The 17775-nt window shown below is 53.7% G+C and overlaps 6 protein-coding genes across 6 annotated transcripts; 3 read left to right on the top strand and 3 right to left on the bottom strand.

Moving 5' to 3' along the window:
- Positions 1-111: 111 nt before the first annotated feature.
- KVR01_013109 (uncharacterized protein) lies at positions 112-3625 on the top strand (the record flags this gene model as incomplete). Its single annotated transcript, XM_044792874.1, has 2 exons — positions 112-3473; positions 3547-3625. The coding sequence occupies 2 exons, from the start codon at positions 112-114 to the stop codon at positions 3623-3625; spliced, it is 3441 nt and encodes a 1146-aa protein (XP_044637985.1).
- A 426-nt stretch (positions 3626-4051) lies between these two features.
- KVR01_013068 (uncharacterized protein) lies at positions 4052-4903 on the bottom strand (the record flags this gene model as incomplete). Its single annotated transcript, XM_044793060.1, has 3 exons — positions 4052-4516; positions 4687-4784; positions 4861-4903. The coding sequence occupies 3 exons, from the start codon at positions 4901-4903 to the stop codon at positions 4052-4054; spliced, it is 606 nt and encodes a 201-aa protein (XP_044637944.1).
- A 1429-nt stretch (positions 4904-6332) lies between these two features.
- Positions 6333-7535, bottom strand: KVR01_013110 (uncharacterized protein; the record flags this gene model as incomplete). The annotated part of the gene is made up of 1 exon (XM_044784239.1): positions 6333-7535. The coding sequence occupies one exon, from the start codon at positions 7533-7535 to the stop codon at positions 6333-6335; it is 1203 nt and encodes a 400-aa protein (XP_044637986.1).
- A 509-nt stretch (positions 7536-8044) lies between these two features.
- KVR01_013031 (uncharacterized protein) lies at positions 8045-9904 on the bottom strand (the record flags this gene model as incomplete). The annotated part of the gene is made up of 3 exons (XM_044783651.1): positions 8045-8657; positions 8758-9158; positions 9314-9904. The coding sequence occupies 3 exons, from the start codon at positions 9902-9904 to the stop codon at positions 8045-8047; spliced, it is 1605 nt and encodes a 534-aa protein (XP_044637907.1).
- Positions 9905-12896: 2992 nt separating this feature from the next.
- On the top strand, positions 12897-14707 carry KVR01_013122 (uncharacterized protein; the record flags this gene model as incomplete). The annotated part of the gene is made up of 2 exons (XM_044789577.1): positions 12897-13429; positions 13486-14707. 2 exons carry the CDS (start codon positions 12897-12899, stop codon positions 14705-14707), a joined length of 1755 nt encoding a protein of 584 aa, XP_044637998.1.
- Positions 14708-15416: 709 nt separating this feature from the next.
- On the top strand, positions 15417-17590 carry KVR01_013076 (uncharacterized protein). Its single transcript, XM_044784916.1, has 5 exons — positions 15417-16440; positions 16500-16718; positions 16772-16972; positions 17032-17223; positions 17291-17590. The coding sequence occupies exons 1-5, from the start codon at positions 15642-15644 to the stop codon at positions 17539-17541; spliced, it is 1662 nt and encodes a 553-aa protein (XP_044637952.1). The 5' UTR covers positions 15417-15641; the 3' UTR covers positions 17542-17590.
- The last annotated feature ends 185 nt before the right edge of the window (positions 17591-17775 follow it).

Below are 17775 nucleotides of genomic sequence, written 5' to 3'. Positions count from 1 at the left end.
GAGCAGGCGCGTCTCACCAGCACATTGTTCCAGCAAGCGTCGGGTCGTCGAGGCACCTTCAGGTTGTCTTCGCCACCGACTTCCACTCCAACGACTTTCCCCATTCGTTCCATGACGACTCACAACATGGAACCTCATGCGGATGGCGAGCCTCCGGCCAAGAAGAGGCGTTTCTTCACGGATCCGGACGAAAATGTCGCCCCATCGGACGCGTCCGGCCCTGCAGCACCTGCCGCTGCATCGCCGCCTCCTAAAGAAAAGCCACGCTTCTTCAAAGATGCCGACGACGTTACGAACGTACGCCCTCGTGACTCAGCACCTGGCGCTCGAGGTTCTGTGAAACACCACGAGCAAACTGCTGCCAACAATGTGCCCTCGACCCCGCAGGCTGGCCCATCAAACAACGGCGATGCGTCTTTGGCCTTCGATCGAGAAACATTCGAGAGTTTTGTCGGGGACAAGGTCCCATCTGATGTTCTCGAGATCATCCGTAAAAACTGTGGCGATAACATCGAGAGAGCAGTCAACATGTACTTTGATGGGACCTGGAAGAAGTTTAAGAGCAGAACGATCCCCGCAAGTTCTCACACGACGATACCGAGGAATCCGAAACCACAGGAATTCAAGCCACCTGACAACAAGTCTCATGAACCCCGTCAGATCCCGCCCGACGCCCGCTATATAGGCTCGTTCGGTGTGGAAGGCTGGGCAACGAGAAGCGGGTCGAATATTCTCAAGTACGGAGACAATCTCAGGATCGAGCGGCAGAAGACTCAGCAGCCATTGAAAAGGAACCGAGTCGATGTCCTCGTCAGGTTCACCAACGATAAGGGCATGGAGATTGGTCGCTTGGCCAAGGACAGCGCCAACTGGATCTCCACGTTGATGGACCAGAAATGCTGCACCTTTGATGCGACATGCGTCTACGCTCCCGAACGCCTGCGGACAAATGACACCGTCTTCATCCAGCTGCGTTGCTTTTTTCTCAATTCCGCCTTCCACAGGCCGGGCTTGAAACTGCCCGATAACCGCTCAACTGGCCTCTATGAAGAGAAGGAGACCACTGAGGAGCGGGATCTTCGCCTGAGGCAGGTTGCTTTGGTCAGGCTGTTTCAGGAGATAAACTTGAATCCTACCAAGCTCAGTACTGCTGCGGCTCGGCACTCCCGTGAGGGCCTGCTTGAGGCTGCCGAACTGGCCGAGAAGCAGGAGAAGGAAGCTGCCAAGGCTAAGAAGCCTGTCAAGACCGACAAATCGGGCTCGTCGACGCCGTCTGAAGATGAAGATGGGACCGAGCTCGAGCAGGACCAGCTCGACTCTCTCTACAAAAAAGCCCAGTCCTTCGACTTTGACACTCCCGAGGCAGAGCCGGCCAGTACTTTCGCCATGACCCTTCGTCCCTACCAGAAACAAGCCCTCCACTGGATGCTGTCGAAAGAGAAGAACGAGAAGGAGAAGCGGCGTGAAGTATCGATGCACCCGCTGTGGGAGGAATACTCGTGGCCGATCAAGGATGCCGACGACAAGGATCTCCCACGTGTCGCCGACCAGCCCTGTTTTTACATGAACCCCTACTCCGGAGACTTGTCTCTGGACTTCCCAGTGCAAGAACAGCATTGCCTTGGAGGCATACTTGCCGACGAGATGGGCCTCGGGAAGACCATACAGATGCTCAGCTTGGTTCACTCGCACCGCTCGGAAGCGGCGGTCCAGGCCAGGAGCAGCCACGGTAACGGTGCTGGTTCCGTCAACAACCTCCCTCGATTGCCCTCGTCTGCGGCTGGGGTTGTTTCGGCCCCCTGCACTACTCTGGTTGTAGCTCCAATGTCTTTGCTGGCCCAGTGGCAGAGCGAGGCGGAGAACGCATCCAAAGAAGGCACTTTGAAGTCAATGGTGTACTATGGTAGCGACAAAGTCGCCGATCTCCGAACCCTCTGCTGTGAAGCCAACGCATCCACGGCTCCTGATGTGATCATCACCAGTTATGGCATTGTGCTGTCTGAATTCACGCAGATAGCGTCCAAAGGTGGCAGTATGGATGGCCAGCGCGGGCTGTTCTCCCTGAACTTCTTCCGAGTCATTCTCGACGAGGCACACAACATCAAGAACCGCCAGTCCAAGACGGCCAGGGCATGCTATGAATTGGCTGCCGAGCATCGGTGGGTGCTGACCGGAACACCCATCGTGAATAAGCTCGAAGACTTGTTCAGTCTCGTTCGTTTCTTACGAGTTGAACCATGGAACAACTTCTCCTTCTGGCGTACGTTCATTACAGTGCCATTCGAGGCTGGCAACTTCGTCAAAGCGTTGGACGTCGTACAGACCGTGCTGGAACCTCTGGTGATGCGACGCACCAAGGATATGAAAACCCCAGATGGCACGCTGCTCGTGGAACTGCCGCCAAAAAGCATTGAAGTCGTCGACATTGAACTATCAGAAAACGAAAGACAGATTTACGATTACGTGTACCTTCGAGCGAAGAGGACTTTCCAGGAAAACGTTCAGGCGGGCACCGTCATGAAAGCCTTTACCACCATTTTCGCGCAGCTCTTGCGGCTGAGGCAGTCCTGCTGTCACCCGACCCTAGTCCGGAACAAGGATATTGTGGCAGACGAGGAGGAGGCCGGGGCTGCGGCCGATGCCGCGGCAGGTCTTGCTGACGATATGGATCTCTCGGCGCTGATCGAGCGATTTACTGCTGACACGGATGACGAGAAGGACGCTAATGCATTTGGTGCACATGTGCTCAAGCAGATCCGAGATGAGGCCGCCAACGAGTGCCCCATCTGCTGCGAGGAGCCAATGATCGACCAGACGGTCACGGGCTGCTGGCACTCTGCGTGCGAAAAGTGTCTCCTGGACTACATCAATCACCAGACGGAGCGCCACGAAGTACCAAAGTGCTTCAACTGTCGCGAGGTCATCAACTCCCGGGATCTCTTCGAGGTCGTGCGCCACGATGACGACCCCGAGCCCAGGCCGGACCAAGGCGCACCGCGCATCAGCCTCCAACGCGTCGGTGTCAACACCTCCTCGGCCAAGGTGGTCGCCCTCATCAAGCACCTCCGAGCCCTGCGGCGGCAGAGCCCCAGGGTGAAGTCGGTCGTCTTCAGCCAGTTCACGTCCTTCATGACGCTCATCGAGCCGGCGCTGGAGAAGGCGAACATGCAGTTCCTGCGGCTGGACGGCTCGATGGCGCAGAAGGCCCGCGCGGCCGTGCTGGACAGGTTCCGGGACAGCAACAAGTTCACGGTGCTGCTCCTCAGCCTCAAGGCGGGCGGCGTCGGGCTGAACCTGACGAGCGCCAAGAGGGTGTTCATGATGGACCCGTGGTGGAGCTTTGCCATCGAGGCGCAGGCCATCGACCGGGTGCACCGGATGGGGCAGGAGGACGAGGTCAAGGTGTACCGCTTCATCGTGAAGAACAGCGTTGAGGAGAGGATGCTGAAGGTGCAGGAGAGGAAGAAGTTTATGTGAGTGCCACCCCCGCCGTAACTCTTTTCGTGTGTCTTGTTTTGGTGTCGCTGACCCCCGGTCCACCTGCAGTGCTACGTCTTTGGGCATGATGAACGACGAGGAAAAGAAGACGCAGCGCATCGAGGACATCAGGGAGCTTTTGAGCTGAGCGGGCGCAAGCATTTCTGGCAATATTTTGGGCGGGGGCGCTGTTACGGACTCATTGCTTGGAGTTGGGTTGATATACACTTACCTCGAAAGGGAGTCAGGTCATGGCATCGGCAACAAATTTGCTACACATCTTTACATCCATTGACGGAGGACAACATTGAGCTTCGTATTGTACAATATCAAGTATGTACTTCACCCGCTCAACTTACTTGTGCTTCAACAATCGGAGACTGATTTTCCCGTCTCGTGAGTGTGGAACCTGGGCTACAGCTGGCTCATCCCCTGCTGGACAATCCCACACCAAACACACAGATTAATCACTGTACTCGTTCACACAACGGCTGGCAAGTCACATACAACGCATTCTTGACCAAATTAAACGCAATGCTAGTTGTTACAACGGCCCCCACAACAAAAAGGTATCTCACACAGAAACAGCAGCCTGCAGCTCCCTAACCTCCTCACTAACAGCCCCCTTGCCCTCAGCCTTGGCCGGCGCCGCGGCCGCCTCCTGCCCCTCGCCAAAGTTCTCCCGCCCCTCGGCAAAGACCCGGTCGAACTCGTACTCGCCCCAGCGGATGTCCGGGCAGAGCCCGGCGAACTTCCACACGCCCTCCACCTTGCGGTACCAGTGCATGTTGTAGCTGTGGGCGTGGCCTTTAACCTTGACCTCGGCCAGCGTGGCGTCCGTGTAGACCTGGTGCGGCACGCGCAGCTGGTGGTGGCCGATGACCTCGGTGTCGGACACCTTCTCCCAGCGCGACGCGCCGACGAAGTGCTGCGTGCGCAGGAGGGGGCTGCCCAGCACCGCGGGGGAGGAGATCATGGCTATGAAGTCCTCGGCGGGCATGGCGGGCCAGTGCTTGTCCAGGAAGGAGCGGTAGTCGATCTGTTGGGTTGGTGTTAGTGGGTGGGTGGGTGGATGAGCCGGTGAGGGAGGGCGGGCGGGCTGTAAGTGGCTTTGCTTGGCTACACTGGGGATCTATCTGATCTACGTGTGGCGGTTGCGGGGTGTGTGTGTGTGTATGTGCCGTGTGTTGGTGTGCTGGCTGTGCTTACACGGAGGGTCGGGGCGATGCATCTGCTCAGCCGCTTCCAGTCCTTGGCGTCGTAGCTGTCTGCCCACTCGAACAGGGCGGCATTGAGGCCCAGGTAGTCTGGTGGTTTGACATGGTTAGTCGGCTGTCGTCTGAAAACGAAAACGAGCCTTGTTGTCTGTGGGGCCTGGCGTACCTGAGAAGGTGATCTCATCTGTAGTTGCCGAGTTGGAGCCCATTGTGAAGGAAGGGAGGGGATATTCGTTGTCCGCTATAAAAACGTGGGGTATAAGTCGATCTCGAACGGAAGAGGCGTGTGTGCTTATGGAAATCTTGTCGACAATCACGAAGATAAGGTTGGCAACCGACAATACCCCTCCGCCACCCCGTTCGAGATCGAGGGCGGGGATCTGGCATTTATCAATCTCCCAAGCCCGATATTAAGCCACCATCGAACTCCTGTTGTGAGGGTGGTGTCCGACCCGGCGCATCAACAACCACGCTCGGTGGACCCCCTGTTCCGGCCCGTGTGCGCGGACGTCCGGACGTGGTTGGGGAAATGCGGGTGGGCGGCGCCGACACAAACCCCTGAACCACACCTTACACCCTATACACTGGGGCCGCACACCCCCCAATGGGTTCGCTTAATCACTTGCATACTCCCGTAGGATCCGTTGGCTGGATCGTTCTTTCACATGTGCTGGCTGGGGGGTGCAGTAGTACATGCCCTTATGCTGCGTACTTTTCACTGGCACTGACTGCATGAAGGAAGGATCACAGTAGTTCTACACTATGCTATTCTGACCGGGGCAGTGGTTGGCTGTACTTTTGGGTGGTGCCCGTGAAATACGGTCGTGGTAATTTCTGATACGTCTTGGTTCGCCCCCCGTCCGAACACCCACCCGCTCGGTCGCCAAGGCTGTCGTATCTCCTGGACTTGGACTCCGGGTTTGTGTGGTGTCGGCGCCGAGCCTAGTCTGCTCGGTACTGTAAAACACGAGTGCATCCTGTCAGAATCGGGGTTGGTAACGTCCGGGCGTTCCCGCTCGGCGCAAGTGTCTGTTGTCGGTGGTTCATCCTTCGAGTGTCCCGAGGGTCTGTCTATACTAGTATGTGTAGAACGGATGATGCTAGACACGGACGGATGAGCAAGTGTGCGATGAAAGAAACAGCACTTGACGAGTGTTTCCAGCCGAAGGACCTAATCTGATGACCGCCTCACGGGAACAGGTTTACATCAAACCGTGCGTCAATGCGGAGTGAGTGATGAGCGAGGCAGATGGTACCCTCCTAGGTAGTACAGTCAGGCTGCCGTCAATCTTTTGCCACGAAATCTAGTACCGTAATTCCGACAGCCTGCATATGACAACTCAACATGACGCATTGTGAACCATTGTTTCTCAACAGGCCCAACGGTCATTTTCCAAGATAGACAGCCCGTGGGACCATTACCTGGAGAAATTACAGAATGGTAACACCAACAGACCTATTAGTATTTCCTCGTGCCAGCCCTCCAGATGTCATCCAACATCCATCCAAACCTCGATCTAAACTCACTGGCATAGCCCAAGTACTTTTGCTGTACTGCTGAGCACCGCAAGGTCAAGTGAAAATGCACAAAACACTGAGTACATCACAGGCGGACGTTCTCACACTCCAACACACGCCCTAAGGGCGCTGGACAGCACGCACCGCAAGCCTCAGCCGCCGGACAAGGTTCCGTCTAGCCATCGACGACCGTCTGATCCTGTCGACAGCAGCATCCGCCAGGGTCTCGCTGATCCGGCCGTACAACTTCTCAACCGTGCGGAACTTGCTCATGCGCCGCCGGCACTCCCTCGTGAGCGCGTTCTCGACCCTGCCGATCCCGGCGATCCCGCGCCTGACCTGGGCCCGGGCCCGGTCCTCGTGGTCCGTCAGGCGCGTGGTGTTGGGACGGCTGGTCCGTATCTTGGCTGGTGGGTTGGCGGCGGGCGGCTGGGCGGGCGTGGTGGTGGGCGTGGTGGTGGGCTTTGGCGTCCTCCTCTCCCGGAAGCTCGCTGCCGTGGGGACGACCTTGGTGTTGCTCGGGGATGCCTTTGCCACCGCTGGGTCTTGTCGCTGTGACCGCATCGCATGCCTTGCAAAAATGTTGTCCCCGGCCGGGGACGCTGCTTCGGCTTCTCTCAGGATGGCGTCTATGGAATCAGCCGCCGTCAGCCCGGACGTCTCCATCTCGTCCACTTCCTGGTCGAGGTCGTCGTGGTTCACCCTCTTCGCTGCCTGTGCTGCCTTTGTGCTCAACCTGGCAGCAGGAGACTTGGGCGTTTTCGCAGGCTTCCCACTCTTCGCGTGTGAGCCCCCGCCCCAGGCCCTGCAGACCTCCTGGACCCTGGCCTCGATCCGCTGTCTCGCGTCCTCACGGGCGACACCGCTCCTGAGGAGCTTGTCGTAGTCCGTCTCGCAGTGGCGGACGTGGGCCCGGACGGCGAGGTGCACCTTGCGCTGCACGTCGAGCTTCCCAGTCCTGCCGACCTTGCCCTTGCCCTTCTCCAGCGCGATCCTGGAGACGCTGCGGAGCGAGCTGGGTGGGATCTGGGGGAACGCCTTCACGATGTCCTTCTCGAAGCCCCTGGCCAGGCCTTCGTCTCGTTTGAGGACGTTGGCGGCCCTGTCGGCGCGGGTTTCGGTCTCTCTGAACTGCACGGCCAGATAGATGCTTGTCGGCACGCCGATGCCGATCTGGCGGCCCCTTGCGTCGATGACCGTGAATACTGGGCGGTCTCGCTCTTGCGTCTGCTTGCGGCAGTTGCTTGTGATGTAGACGTTGCCCTTGGGGACGAAGGCGTAGCCCTTGGGCAGGGCGCTCTTGGACACCTTTGCCTCTGACATGTTGGCTAGACGGGCACAGCTGTCAAGCTTTTCAATGATTGAGGGCCAGTTCGCGAAATACTTGTCTTGTGATGAGATTCGTTTATGGCTGAGCAGCGGGTCTGTCCAGAGAGTTGAGGTTCTGATTATTATCGACGTGAGGGCAAGATGCTGGTCTGGGCGCGGCAGATTTTATGAGAGAGCTGGCAAGGTTCTAGAAGTAGTTTGCTACTGCATCAGGTATCTGTTGCGGGCAGCCAGCCACCATTCCTACATATGTAGGCACTGTCCGCCTCTGGCAGCCTCCTGGACAGACAATGCCACCTTCGAGGAAGAAAAGTCATGTCGAACAAAGACATTTCCTGAACCGGCAAAGAGCTCATGCTTGTCATTGGGATTTACTTTTCCTTTTTTAGAATTGCAAGATTTCAGCTATGCTTATCTTTAAGCATTTCAGGTTGAATTAAGAGAAGATTCTACCCCCTTCGTAAAGTAATCCATGGTGAGAGCTGCCTTGCTTGACCCCCAACTCAGATATTGTACTTCTGTCCAGGCGAAGCCAAGCTGATGATCTTGCGCTCAGTAAACTCCTCCACGCCGGCAATTCCACCAAACCTGCCGTAGCCACTGCTCCCGCCAACACCGCCATTGGGCAGCGTCGCCTCGATATACACCGTCGGGCCGTTGACATGACAGCTGCCAGCCCGCACCCGCCTCGCGACGTCCAGCGCGCGCATCGTGTCCCTGCTGAAGATGCTGGCGCAGAGCGAGTAGTCGCTGTCGTTGGCCGACGCGACGGCCTCCTCCTCCGTGTCGAACTCAAACAGGCACAGGATCGGGCCGAACGACTCCCTGCGGAAGACGTCCATCTCGGGCGTGACGCCCTCGAGGACGTGCGGGCACACGATGGTCCTGTTGGGGCCCGAGATGCGCATGTCGCCCGCGAGGACCCTGGCCCCCGCCTCGACGGCCGACTCCATGAGCTGCAGGACGTTCCTTGCCGATGCCGGGGTGAAGAGGCCCGAGATGGAGACGTCCGGGTCGTCGAGGTGGTTGCCCGTCCTCAGCTGGGCGACCCTCTCCAGGAGCCTGGTCCTGAACTCGCCCATGATGCTCCTGTGGACTATGACACGCTCCGTGCTCCTATATCATCTACTTGTAAGCAGCCCTTTCACGACGTGGGGGGATGAAGACACGGCAGAGACCAAGCTGCTCTGAAAAAGGGGGCAAGATCTATACTGACATGCACACCTGGCCCGAGTTGCTCATCGCCCCAAACACAACCGCCTCGACGGCGTCGGCCACGTCCGCGTCCGGGAGCACAACCACGGGCGCCTTGCCGCCCAGCTCGAGGACGCACCGCTTCAGCACCTCGGCCGCCCAGCCGGCGATGATGCGGCCCACGCGGTCCGAGCCCGTGAAGTTGACGCGCTGCACCAGCGGGTGCTTGACCGCGTGCTCGGTCACGGCGGGCGTCCGCGCCGGGCTGGCGGGGAGGTAGTTGAGGCACCCCGCGGGCAGGCCGGCCTCGGCGAGGGCGCGGACGACGAGGTGCTGCGATTTGGGGCTGAACTCGGACGGCTTGAGGACGACTGTGTTGCCGCAGATCAGGGGGCAGGCGATTGCCCTGGCCGTCAGGTTGATCTTGGGCGATATATGGTCAGTGACAGTCCCTGAATCCCGGATACAGTTGTGTTCTCGTGGTGCAAGGCTTGAAGACGAGTAATGGAAGAGTCAAAAGGAAAGTCTCCCTTTTCTCATGAGTCCATTTCTCACGAGTCCAAAATTCAAGGCCTTACCGGCGCATTCCACGGCGCAATCGCAAAGTTCACCCCAACAGCCTGCCTCTCAACCAGAATCGTCGTCCCAGGCCGGTCGGCAGGCACGATCTCGCCCTTGATGTGCGTCGCGAGGCCGGCCACCTCCCGCAGCACATTCACCGTCGACAGGACGTTGAGCCTGACCCACGCCCTGGTCGCCGAGACCTCGCTCGACAGCAGCTGCGGCGCGTCCTTCTCGAGGTACGTCTCGAGGATGTCTGCGGCCCGGAGGAGGACCAGCCGCCGCGCCGAGGGCCCCGTCCTGGACCACGACTGGAACGCGTCGTGCGCCGCCTCGATGGCCCGCGTGTAGTCCTCCGTGGTCGCCGACGCGCACTCGTAGATCCTGGCCCCCGTCATCGGGTTCGTCACCGCGAACGTCGCCCCGTCGGAGCTCCTCACGTACTCGCCGCCGATGAGGAGGAGCTGGTCGTCGCCGAGGGCCGTGTAGCCGCTCTGGCTGCCCTCGCCGGCCGCGGCCTTGTTGTCGTCGCCGGCTGGCATCGCCTGGGTTTCCCTGCCGTGCTTCTTGTCCTGTCTTTCTGCTGGGGTTGGCTTGTGACTTGCCATGCTATGAATCGTGACTAGTATATTTGAAGTCTACAAATATTCATGTCGTGACTTGAGCAGGTGTTGGTGATGCGTAGAAGCCTCGGCACTTGTCGCCATCCTGGAAAAGAGATTCCCCGCCGGCCCCGGGGATCAGCGGCCTCAGAGCCCGCGTGGACGTCATCAGTGGACGACAGACAGGCTCTGGTGCTCTGTTCCGTATACATCATGTCGCTGCTCAGAACACTTTGTCCTTAAAAATTCGCTTGTTGTGAAATTGTTCTTCCGATTCCGGCTCCTTGTTATACTACTGAAACCTGACTCACTTGAGATATCTTCGTGTCTGGTGCCATGATGATGAAGTCAACATAGGAGGTCCGGGTGCGGGGCCGAGGCCTCGGTGCCGGGCCGCCGCTCGGTTTGTCGGGGAAGTTGGCCCACCTTGGATTTGACTTCCAGGTTAGGTGCCTCGCGAGGTTCTGCATCAGGACCCGTGATAAATATTTCTACCCAAGCAAATATAATCTCTATTTAATATTTATCATATGCAGTGAAATAGAATCCTTGTAAGTTAGTGGACACCCTCACACACAACCCCCCTGGCGCACACGTATTTCCTGCTAAAAAGACTAATTTTAAACTTTTATTTAAATAATATAAAGATTTATATAAACTATTTATATTTTTTTAGTTTTACTATTAAATTATAAATAAATTATTAGAGTTTTAAAAAAATAATATATATTTTTAAGATTAATTTAATTAAATTAATTTTATAAAACTTCTTATAATAACTTTATAATTATTTATAATATTATTTATTATTAAAAGATACTTTTTATATTAATATATTAAGTTATATTAGTTTAATTTAATATTATTAACTTATTAAAGTTAAAGTTATTATAAATTATAAGTTAGTTTAAATATTATTAAGTATTATATATAAGATTATTATATAACTTAAATAACTTAAGTTATATAACGATTTTATATATAATACTTAATAACGTTAAGTATAAGTTAATTAAAATAAGTAAAGATAAAGTTAATATTCCCTTAAAGGTTTTAATTTATTTTATAAGTAAATACTTATTTATTTACTTTATAAGTAAAATTACTTAAAAGTAGTCACGGAACTTATTATACTATTAAATTAAAATATAACTTTTAAATAAAGTAATTATATTCTATTATTTAAGTTTATAACTTTAATAGTTTTATTATATAAATAAAGAAATATTTATTAATAATTAAGTTTATAATTATATAAAGGTAAACTTTTACTTTAAAAGATATTATTAATATTTAAAATAGTTAATATATTTTTAAAAAGTTAAAGAATTATAAATTTAATTTTCTTATATAAGAAAAGATTAAATAAACTTATATAAAAGCTTATATTAAATTAAAATTTAATTAATTTAGTATAATAAAATATTTAAATAAAAATTAATTAGAAAATTATAATTATAAGTCTTTTAGTTTTATATTTAAAAGAGATAAAGATTTATATAATTATTTTAATTTAAAATATAATATTAAGTTATAAATTTAATAAATAAAAAGTTTTATAATTTAAGCTCTTCTATTAATTAATAAATAAAGATTTAAAATAAATAAAGTAAATAAAATAAAATAAAATAATTTATTTATTATTTAAACTTAAATATTAAATTTTAAAATAACTTAAAATATAAAGTTTCTTTTAATTTATATTTATTATATTATTTAATATTACTTTATAAAAACGTATTAGTTAAATAATTCTTATATTTTATAATAAAAGAAGTATAAAAGTTATTTAAGTTAATAAAATTAATAAAAAATATAAATGTACTAGTTAGTATTATAAATAATTAACTAATAACTTTAATATTTATATATTTTCACTTATATTAAAACTTATAACTATAATTTAAGGAAGGGGAAGGTATAAAGACTTCTTTATGACTACTTCTACTCTTAACGACCCTCTCTTTTGTGAGACCATTTTGCCATAGGGAAATCATCAAATGGCTAAAAATTACCCACAATATATGGCTACTATTTATTTTGAGGACATTCAAAGTTGGTGTCAGAGGGATGACAGTCAAATAAGTAAATCAGGGTCACAGTGACCATTCCTTATACCCACCAACGCACGGTATGGATATAGTATTAATAATAGTACCAGTGAACACACGACAGGTACATGTGGCCTCAGCCTTGCGGCGTGCAGACAAAGCTAAGGGGCACCGTCTCGACGGCGGCGTTGACTAGAATCGTGGACACAAGTTCTAGATCTTGAAGTTACTCTTTTGGAAGAAAGCCGTGCTCAAGGGGCTCATCACGGCTGTAAGCGCCACGATGGTTGACAAGTGGGGGAGCCGGTGCTGTCACCAAGTCAGCACTTGATATCTGGCACCAGGACGTCTCAATTAACCAGATAAGCTTACGCGAGCCGTGTGAGAACCTCTTTGGTCAGCCCGTCCGTCGAGGGCCCGACTCAGTGTTCCCGTGGCGGGCCAGATGACGCGGAACCGCAGCGGTGGAGCTCGACCATCCGGGTACTCAAACTCGGGACTGACTGGGTCGCAGCCACATGTACACTCTGATGTACCAGTGCAAGTCGAACGGGATTGAATTCTCAAGCTGGGGGATAGAAGATGTACCAAAACCCTGAAAGGAGCTTTTACATTTATAGAGAGACAGATATTGCTTCAAAGTTGTGTTGGCAATACGCAGGACCGAGAAAGAGGCTACGCATGAGACAACTCACCAGGTCACATCTTGAAGTCTCGAGCCTTTGTCACGATCATGCAAAGGACAAGTTTCCGGACCAGCGTGGCCATCAAGGTCCATGTTTCTTAGCAGTGGGGATCTTATTCGTTTGCCTCATAAAGAACACCATATTTATGTGCCTTTCCACTAGGGAAGGGGCTACCTCGCCGTGTGACGTTGTTCTAAACCATACAACTCCTATCTCGAGTGCCCCGAACCAAACCAGTTGACTCCTCTGACACACCACAACATGCCTTTAATACATGATTACGAGTCCGACACTCAATCGATGGCCAACGATGACCTCGACGTTGATCCCGAGATCTTCGACGTGCTGATCGTCGGAGCTGGTCCCTGTGGGCTCGCAGCCGCAGCCCGCATCCGCGAAGATGCCCCGTCCGCCATGTTCACAGATGAGGAGCACAGCCGATTCCACTGGCTAAAGAAGCATGGCACGAGAGTCGCGTTGAAACACTACAAGACGGGAAAGGAGGTTCCTGGCACCCAGCCAAAGGCGGGCAACAAGCCAGAGTACAGAATAGCCGTGCTGGACGCAGATGACGATCGATGGCTCGGACGCTGGAGGAGGCTTTTCTCTACATACGACATCAGTCACCTACGAAGTCCGATGTTGTGGCACGTCGACCCTCAGCATCGTGATGCGATGTTGTCACATGCCCATTTCCACGGGCGCGAGGGCGAACTGGTAGAGATCCGGGGGTGTGTTGGCAAGGAGATGACCAAACATCAGAAGAAAAAGAGGAGCCAGTTCAGCGGCGGGAGGTAAGTTCATTCTGTGTGCTGATCAAGGACTCACATTGACCTGGCTGGCCCTGCAGGCAAGATCTGATCGACATCAATCAGCGTGACCAATGGGACTATTACACACCGTCATTATCCCTCTTCACCGACCACTGTGACTGCGTAGCCGAGCGATATCACCTGATGGATGGTCTCGTCCACAAAGAGCCAGTCACAGACATCCGTTACAGCGCGGTGGAAGACATCCCCAACAACGAGGACAAGCTATTCACCGTGACAACCGACAAAACCGTCCGCTACGCCCGCGCCGTCATCCTCGCCGTCGGCCCGGCCAACGACCCCGTCCTCCCCAGGATCCCATCCCTCTCCTTCCCAGGCCACTCAAACAACACCGACCACACCGCCTGCATGCCGCAGGCGTGCCACAGCATGAGGATAGGCAAGTTCCCCGACCCGATCGTCATGGCCCGCGTGGCCGCCCAGAAGCGGACCAACATCATCGTCGTGGGCGGCGGCCTCACGTCGGCGCAGCTGTCGGACCTGGCGATCCGCCGCGGGGTGACGCGGGTCTGGCACCTCATGCGCGGCACCGTCAAGCTCAAGGCGTTCGACGTCGACCTCCACTGGATGGGCAAGTACAAGACGCTGCACCAGGGTTACTTCCACCAGGCCGACTCGGACGAGGAGAGGCTCGAGATCATCAGGGAGGCGCGGGGCGGCGGGAGCATCACGCCCGCGTTCATGAAGCGGATCAAGCCGCACATGGCGCGCGGGACCCTCAAGATGTTCGAGAGGACCGTCATCACCGGTGCTCACTTCGAGGAGTGCGCCGACGGCCGGGAGGGCGGTGTCTGGAAGGTCAAGACGGAGCCGCCGATCGAGGGCCTGCCGGACATTGATTACATATATTTTGCCACGGGCATCCAGTCGGACTTTACCACTCTCCCCTACCTGCAGAATATGCTCAAGGACTACCCCATCCAGAGCCTCGGGGGGTTCCCATGCCTGAACGAGGATCTGATGTGGAAGGACGAGGTGCCTCTGTTCATGGCTGGAAGGCTGGCGGCACTGAGGCTGGGACCCGCCGCGCCGAATATTGGTGGCGCAAGAGTGGGAGCTGAGCGCATCACTCTTGCTCTCGACCAGATCTTGTCCAACACCGGCAGCGACGAGCCGAAGCGGTACCTGGTCGAGGAGGAGGAATTGTTGGGCGGCCGGCGAGACAGCGGTGTTGGCTTGTTCAACTATGCTTCCGGGACAGGGAGCAAGTTCAGTAGCCTGGAGGAGGTTTCTGACTGATCAGGCTGATCAAGAAGGATCCATTGATGAAAACAACGGAGTTGTGTGTTCCTCAGGTGGAGACGCCCAGGCAGATGTGAACTGGGTGCTCGCATCTTTTGGCAAGGTCGCACAGCGTCTGTACTTTAGCGTTCTAAAATAACTACTGGCTAATTCAATTTCTTTATTCCAGAAACAAGCAAGCCCTCGGGCAGACCTCGTGTTGACATTTTCATGGTCGATAGACACGACTAATTGCTGGTGCTTGTTCCGCGCATTTGAACATTTTCCCCTTGAAGCATTTCAAGGATGGTCGGAAAAAAAGAACCTTGATCGACCTGTCTGCTCGAGAGGCTATACAGCTTTACAATCGATTCCAGATATCGTATATCTAGAAGCGAGTGAGACCATGCCGAGACATCAAGCTTGAGGGAGGGAGAGCCGGCTCTTCCCCGAACTCTAATCGTATTTCGAAGGCCAACCACGGCGCGCAATTAACATTGAAATCAACAGTTCCGGCAGTTCCTACTCTCTTCTCTCTCTTCTCATCCCGTCTCCCCTCCCTCCCTACCTCATCCCATTTCTCTCTTGACAGAGCGGACGGTTATCGCTGTCTACCCCATTCAAGTATGACGGAAGGGCTAGGGTTACAACGCCCCTGTCCTCTAAAGCAGGGTTCTGTGTGGAGCAAGCGCAGCTGAAGGCCTCCGACTCGGGATTGACCGACGATGACGGCTCAAGGGACTCGCCAGAATCTTCGAAAAAAAAAACACGGTGTGGCTATGCAATCACAGGATACATGAACGGCAGAAGCAGCGCGTTATAGAGATCAAAGCTTTCGCACCTGGTTTGAACGTGCGAGTCTGTCGACATCACGCGAGTTTCACAGCCCAAGAAGGCCCAGATCATCACCAAAGTTGGAGGCGTTGAGTCTACATAGCGGCGCTCACTGATCATGGGCCTCCACGACACCTTCGACTTCGACGAGGCTGCCTACCGCGCCAAATGCGCAGAGCGGCCGACCCTCAAGCTCCAGGAGGAGGAGATCAGGAAGCTCCGGCAGCACTTCGCCGCGAGCGCCTCGATGGGCATCGGCCTGAGCCACGCCGTCGCGACGGCCGGGCTCACGCTGGGCGTGTCGGCGTTCGCGCTGCGGCGGTACTACGTGGCCAAGGAGAAGCTGGCCATCATCCGGGAGGAGCTCACGAGGCGCGGCGTGCCCCTGCACGACATGAGCAAGCGCGACGCCTTCATCCCGCTCGGCACGGCGGCGGTGGGCCTGGGCGTCGGCGCGGGCATAGGCCACCTCGTCGGCGGCGCCATCGCCGCGCCCGACGTCCCCGTGCCGGGCCCCCACGGCGGGAGCCTGGCGATGCAGTACATCCAGGGGGACCCCGAGGCGGCGGCCCACGGCTTTGCCGAGGGCATCGCGGCGCAGGCGGACGCCGTCGGCCAGGCCGCCCACGGCGCGCTGCTGGGGCACGGTGTCGAGCAGGTCGTCACCGCGACCAGCGCCGAGGGCGTCACGGGCCATGCTGTTGGCTATGCGGCGGGCATCATGGCGGCCAAGAAGATGGAGGAGATGCTTGCCGAGTGTATCGGCGAGACTGTCTTTGCGTACGCCATGGAGAAGCTGCTGGACCCGGAGATCAAGATCGAGCTGAAGCTCAAGGGGAAGTGCACCAGGTTGCAGGGCCCCCTGGGGCAGTTCTGCCGAGGTTGTGGCGAGTCCATCAGGCACGGGAAATTCGCACGTAAGCCGCTATCTTCCTGCGGGTATCTGACGAGCCTTGTTAACCTAACTCTATGGCAGATTGTTGTAAGGAGACAGACGACTTTGATCTCTGCCTGAAATGTCGCGAGGGAGGCACCTCGTGTGAATGTACGGATCAGCAGATGCAGACAATGCAGAAGTCCGTTGCCGGTGACGTGCTTGCGTCCGAGAAGGGAGACGCGAGGAGGCGGCTTGCAAACGTGGCAGAGCTGCGGTGCGCTCCCTGCCAGAGACTGATCACCCAGGGCCGCTACTATTGTGAGCGCAGACTGCTCCAAGTTGAAGTTATTTCACTGACAGTTTGACTACAGATTGCCCTGAATGTAGCGACGATACAGATCTCGACATGTGTGAAGACTGCTACCGCCAGGGGAAAACATGTCACTCCCCTGACACTCACAGGCTATACGTGTATCTCAGAGCCAATGTCGACAGGCCACATCCGGACTTTGCTACAGATGGAATTTCCTGCACGGGGTGCGAGGTAAAGATAAAGCAGGGGCCCTTTTATTGTGAGTAAAGAGAAGACCATGACGTGGATGAAGACTTGATGGTACTAATCAAGTTTTAGTCTGCGAAAAGTGTGGCGAGAATGCTGGCATTTGCGACCGTTGCTACGAAATGGACAAGAGGTGCAAAGATACAGAGCATGTTTTGACACGTTATGTGATCTACAAGGGTGAAAAGTCCATATCGAAACAGTTCACCGAAAAGGATTGCTGTCAATTCTGCAAGGAGCAACTGGGAGAAGGTGTTTTCTACTGTAAGTCTTGCATCGATACTGGCATCATACCATCCCGTTCTCTGATATTAATCCGGATGTGCCATAGGTTGCTCAAAGTGCAACAAAGGATGTTATGACGTCTGCAGTAAATGCTACATCAGGGGAGCAGGCTGCCAAGACAGGAGTCATGGTCTTCTCAGGTGCACGCCAGCTGGACCGGCAAAACAGCCCAAGGATTACCTGAAGGAATTGTTCAGCGAAAACAGCAAGGAACAGGTCAAAGGCTACCTGAATGACACAAAAGGCTACCTGAATGAGACAAGAAGCAGAATGAATATCCTGCATAGAAAGGCATGAGCAGCGGGAGATATTCATGGCTCCGGATAACAATTGATGTGTGTCCAAGTTTCTGTCCCCGAGTCTGAGCTCCACTTGAGCATTCCATTCCTCTGGTACGCCAAAGGCCACGTTGAATCTTTGAGCAAATATCCCTGAATTCCTCCTACTGTCGAAAACGAAGCCCATGACATAATATGCCCAGCCATGTCGGTCTCACCCTTGAGCACTGACGTAGATGTCCATGTACTTCCA

The sequence above is a fragment of the Diaporthe batatas genome (genome assembly GCF_019321695.1).
Source record: "Diaporthe batatas strain CRI 302-4 chromosome Unknown Contig00023, whole genome shotgun sequence".
In the NCBI taxonomy this organism is placed as follows: domain Eukaryota; kingdom Fungi; phylum Ascomycota; class Sordariomycetes; order Diaporthales; family Diaporthaceae; genus Diaporthe; species Diaporthe batatas.
Note: the sequence above shows the minus strand (reverse complement) of the source record. Positions and strands in the feature narration are given on the sequence as shown.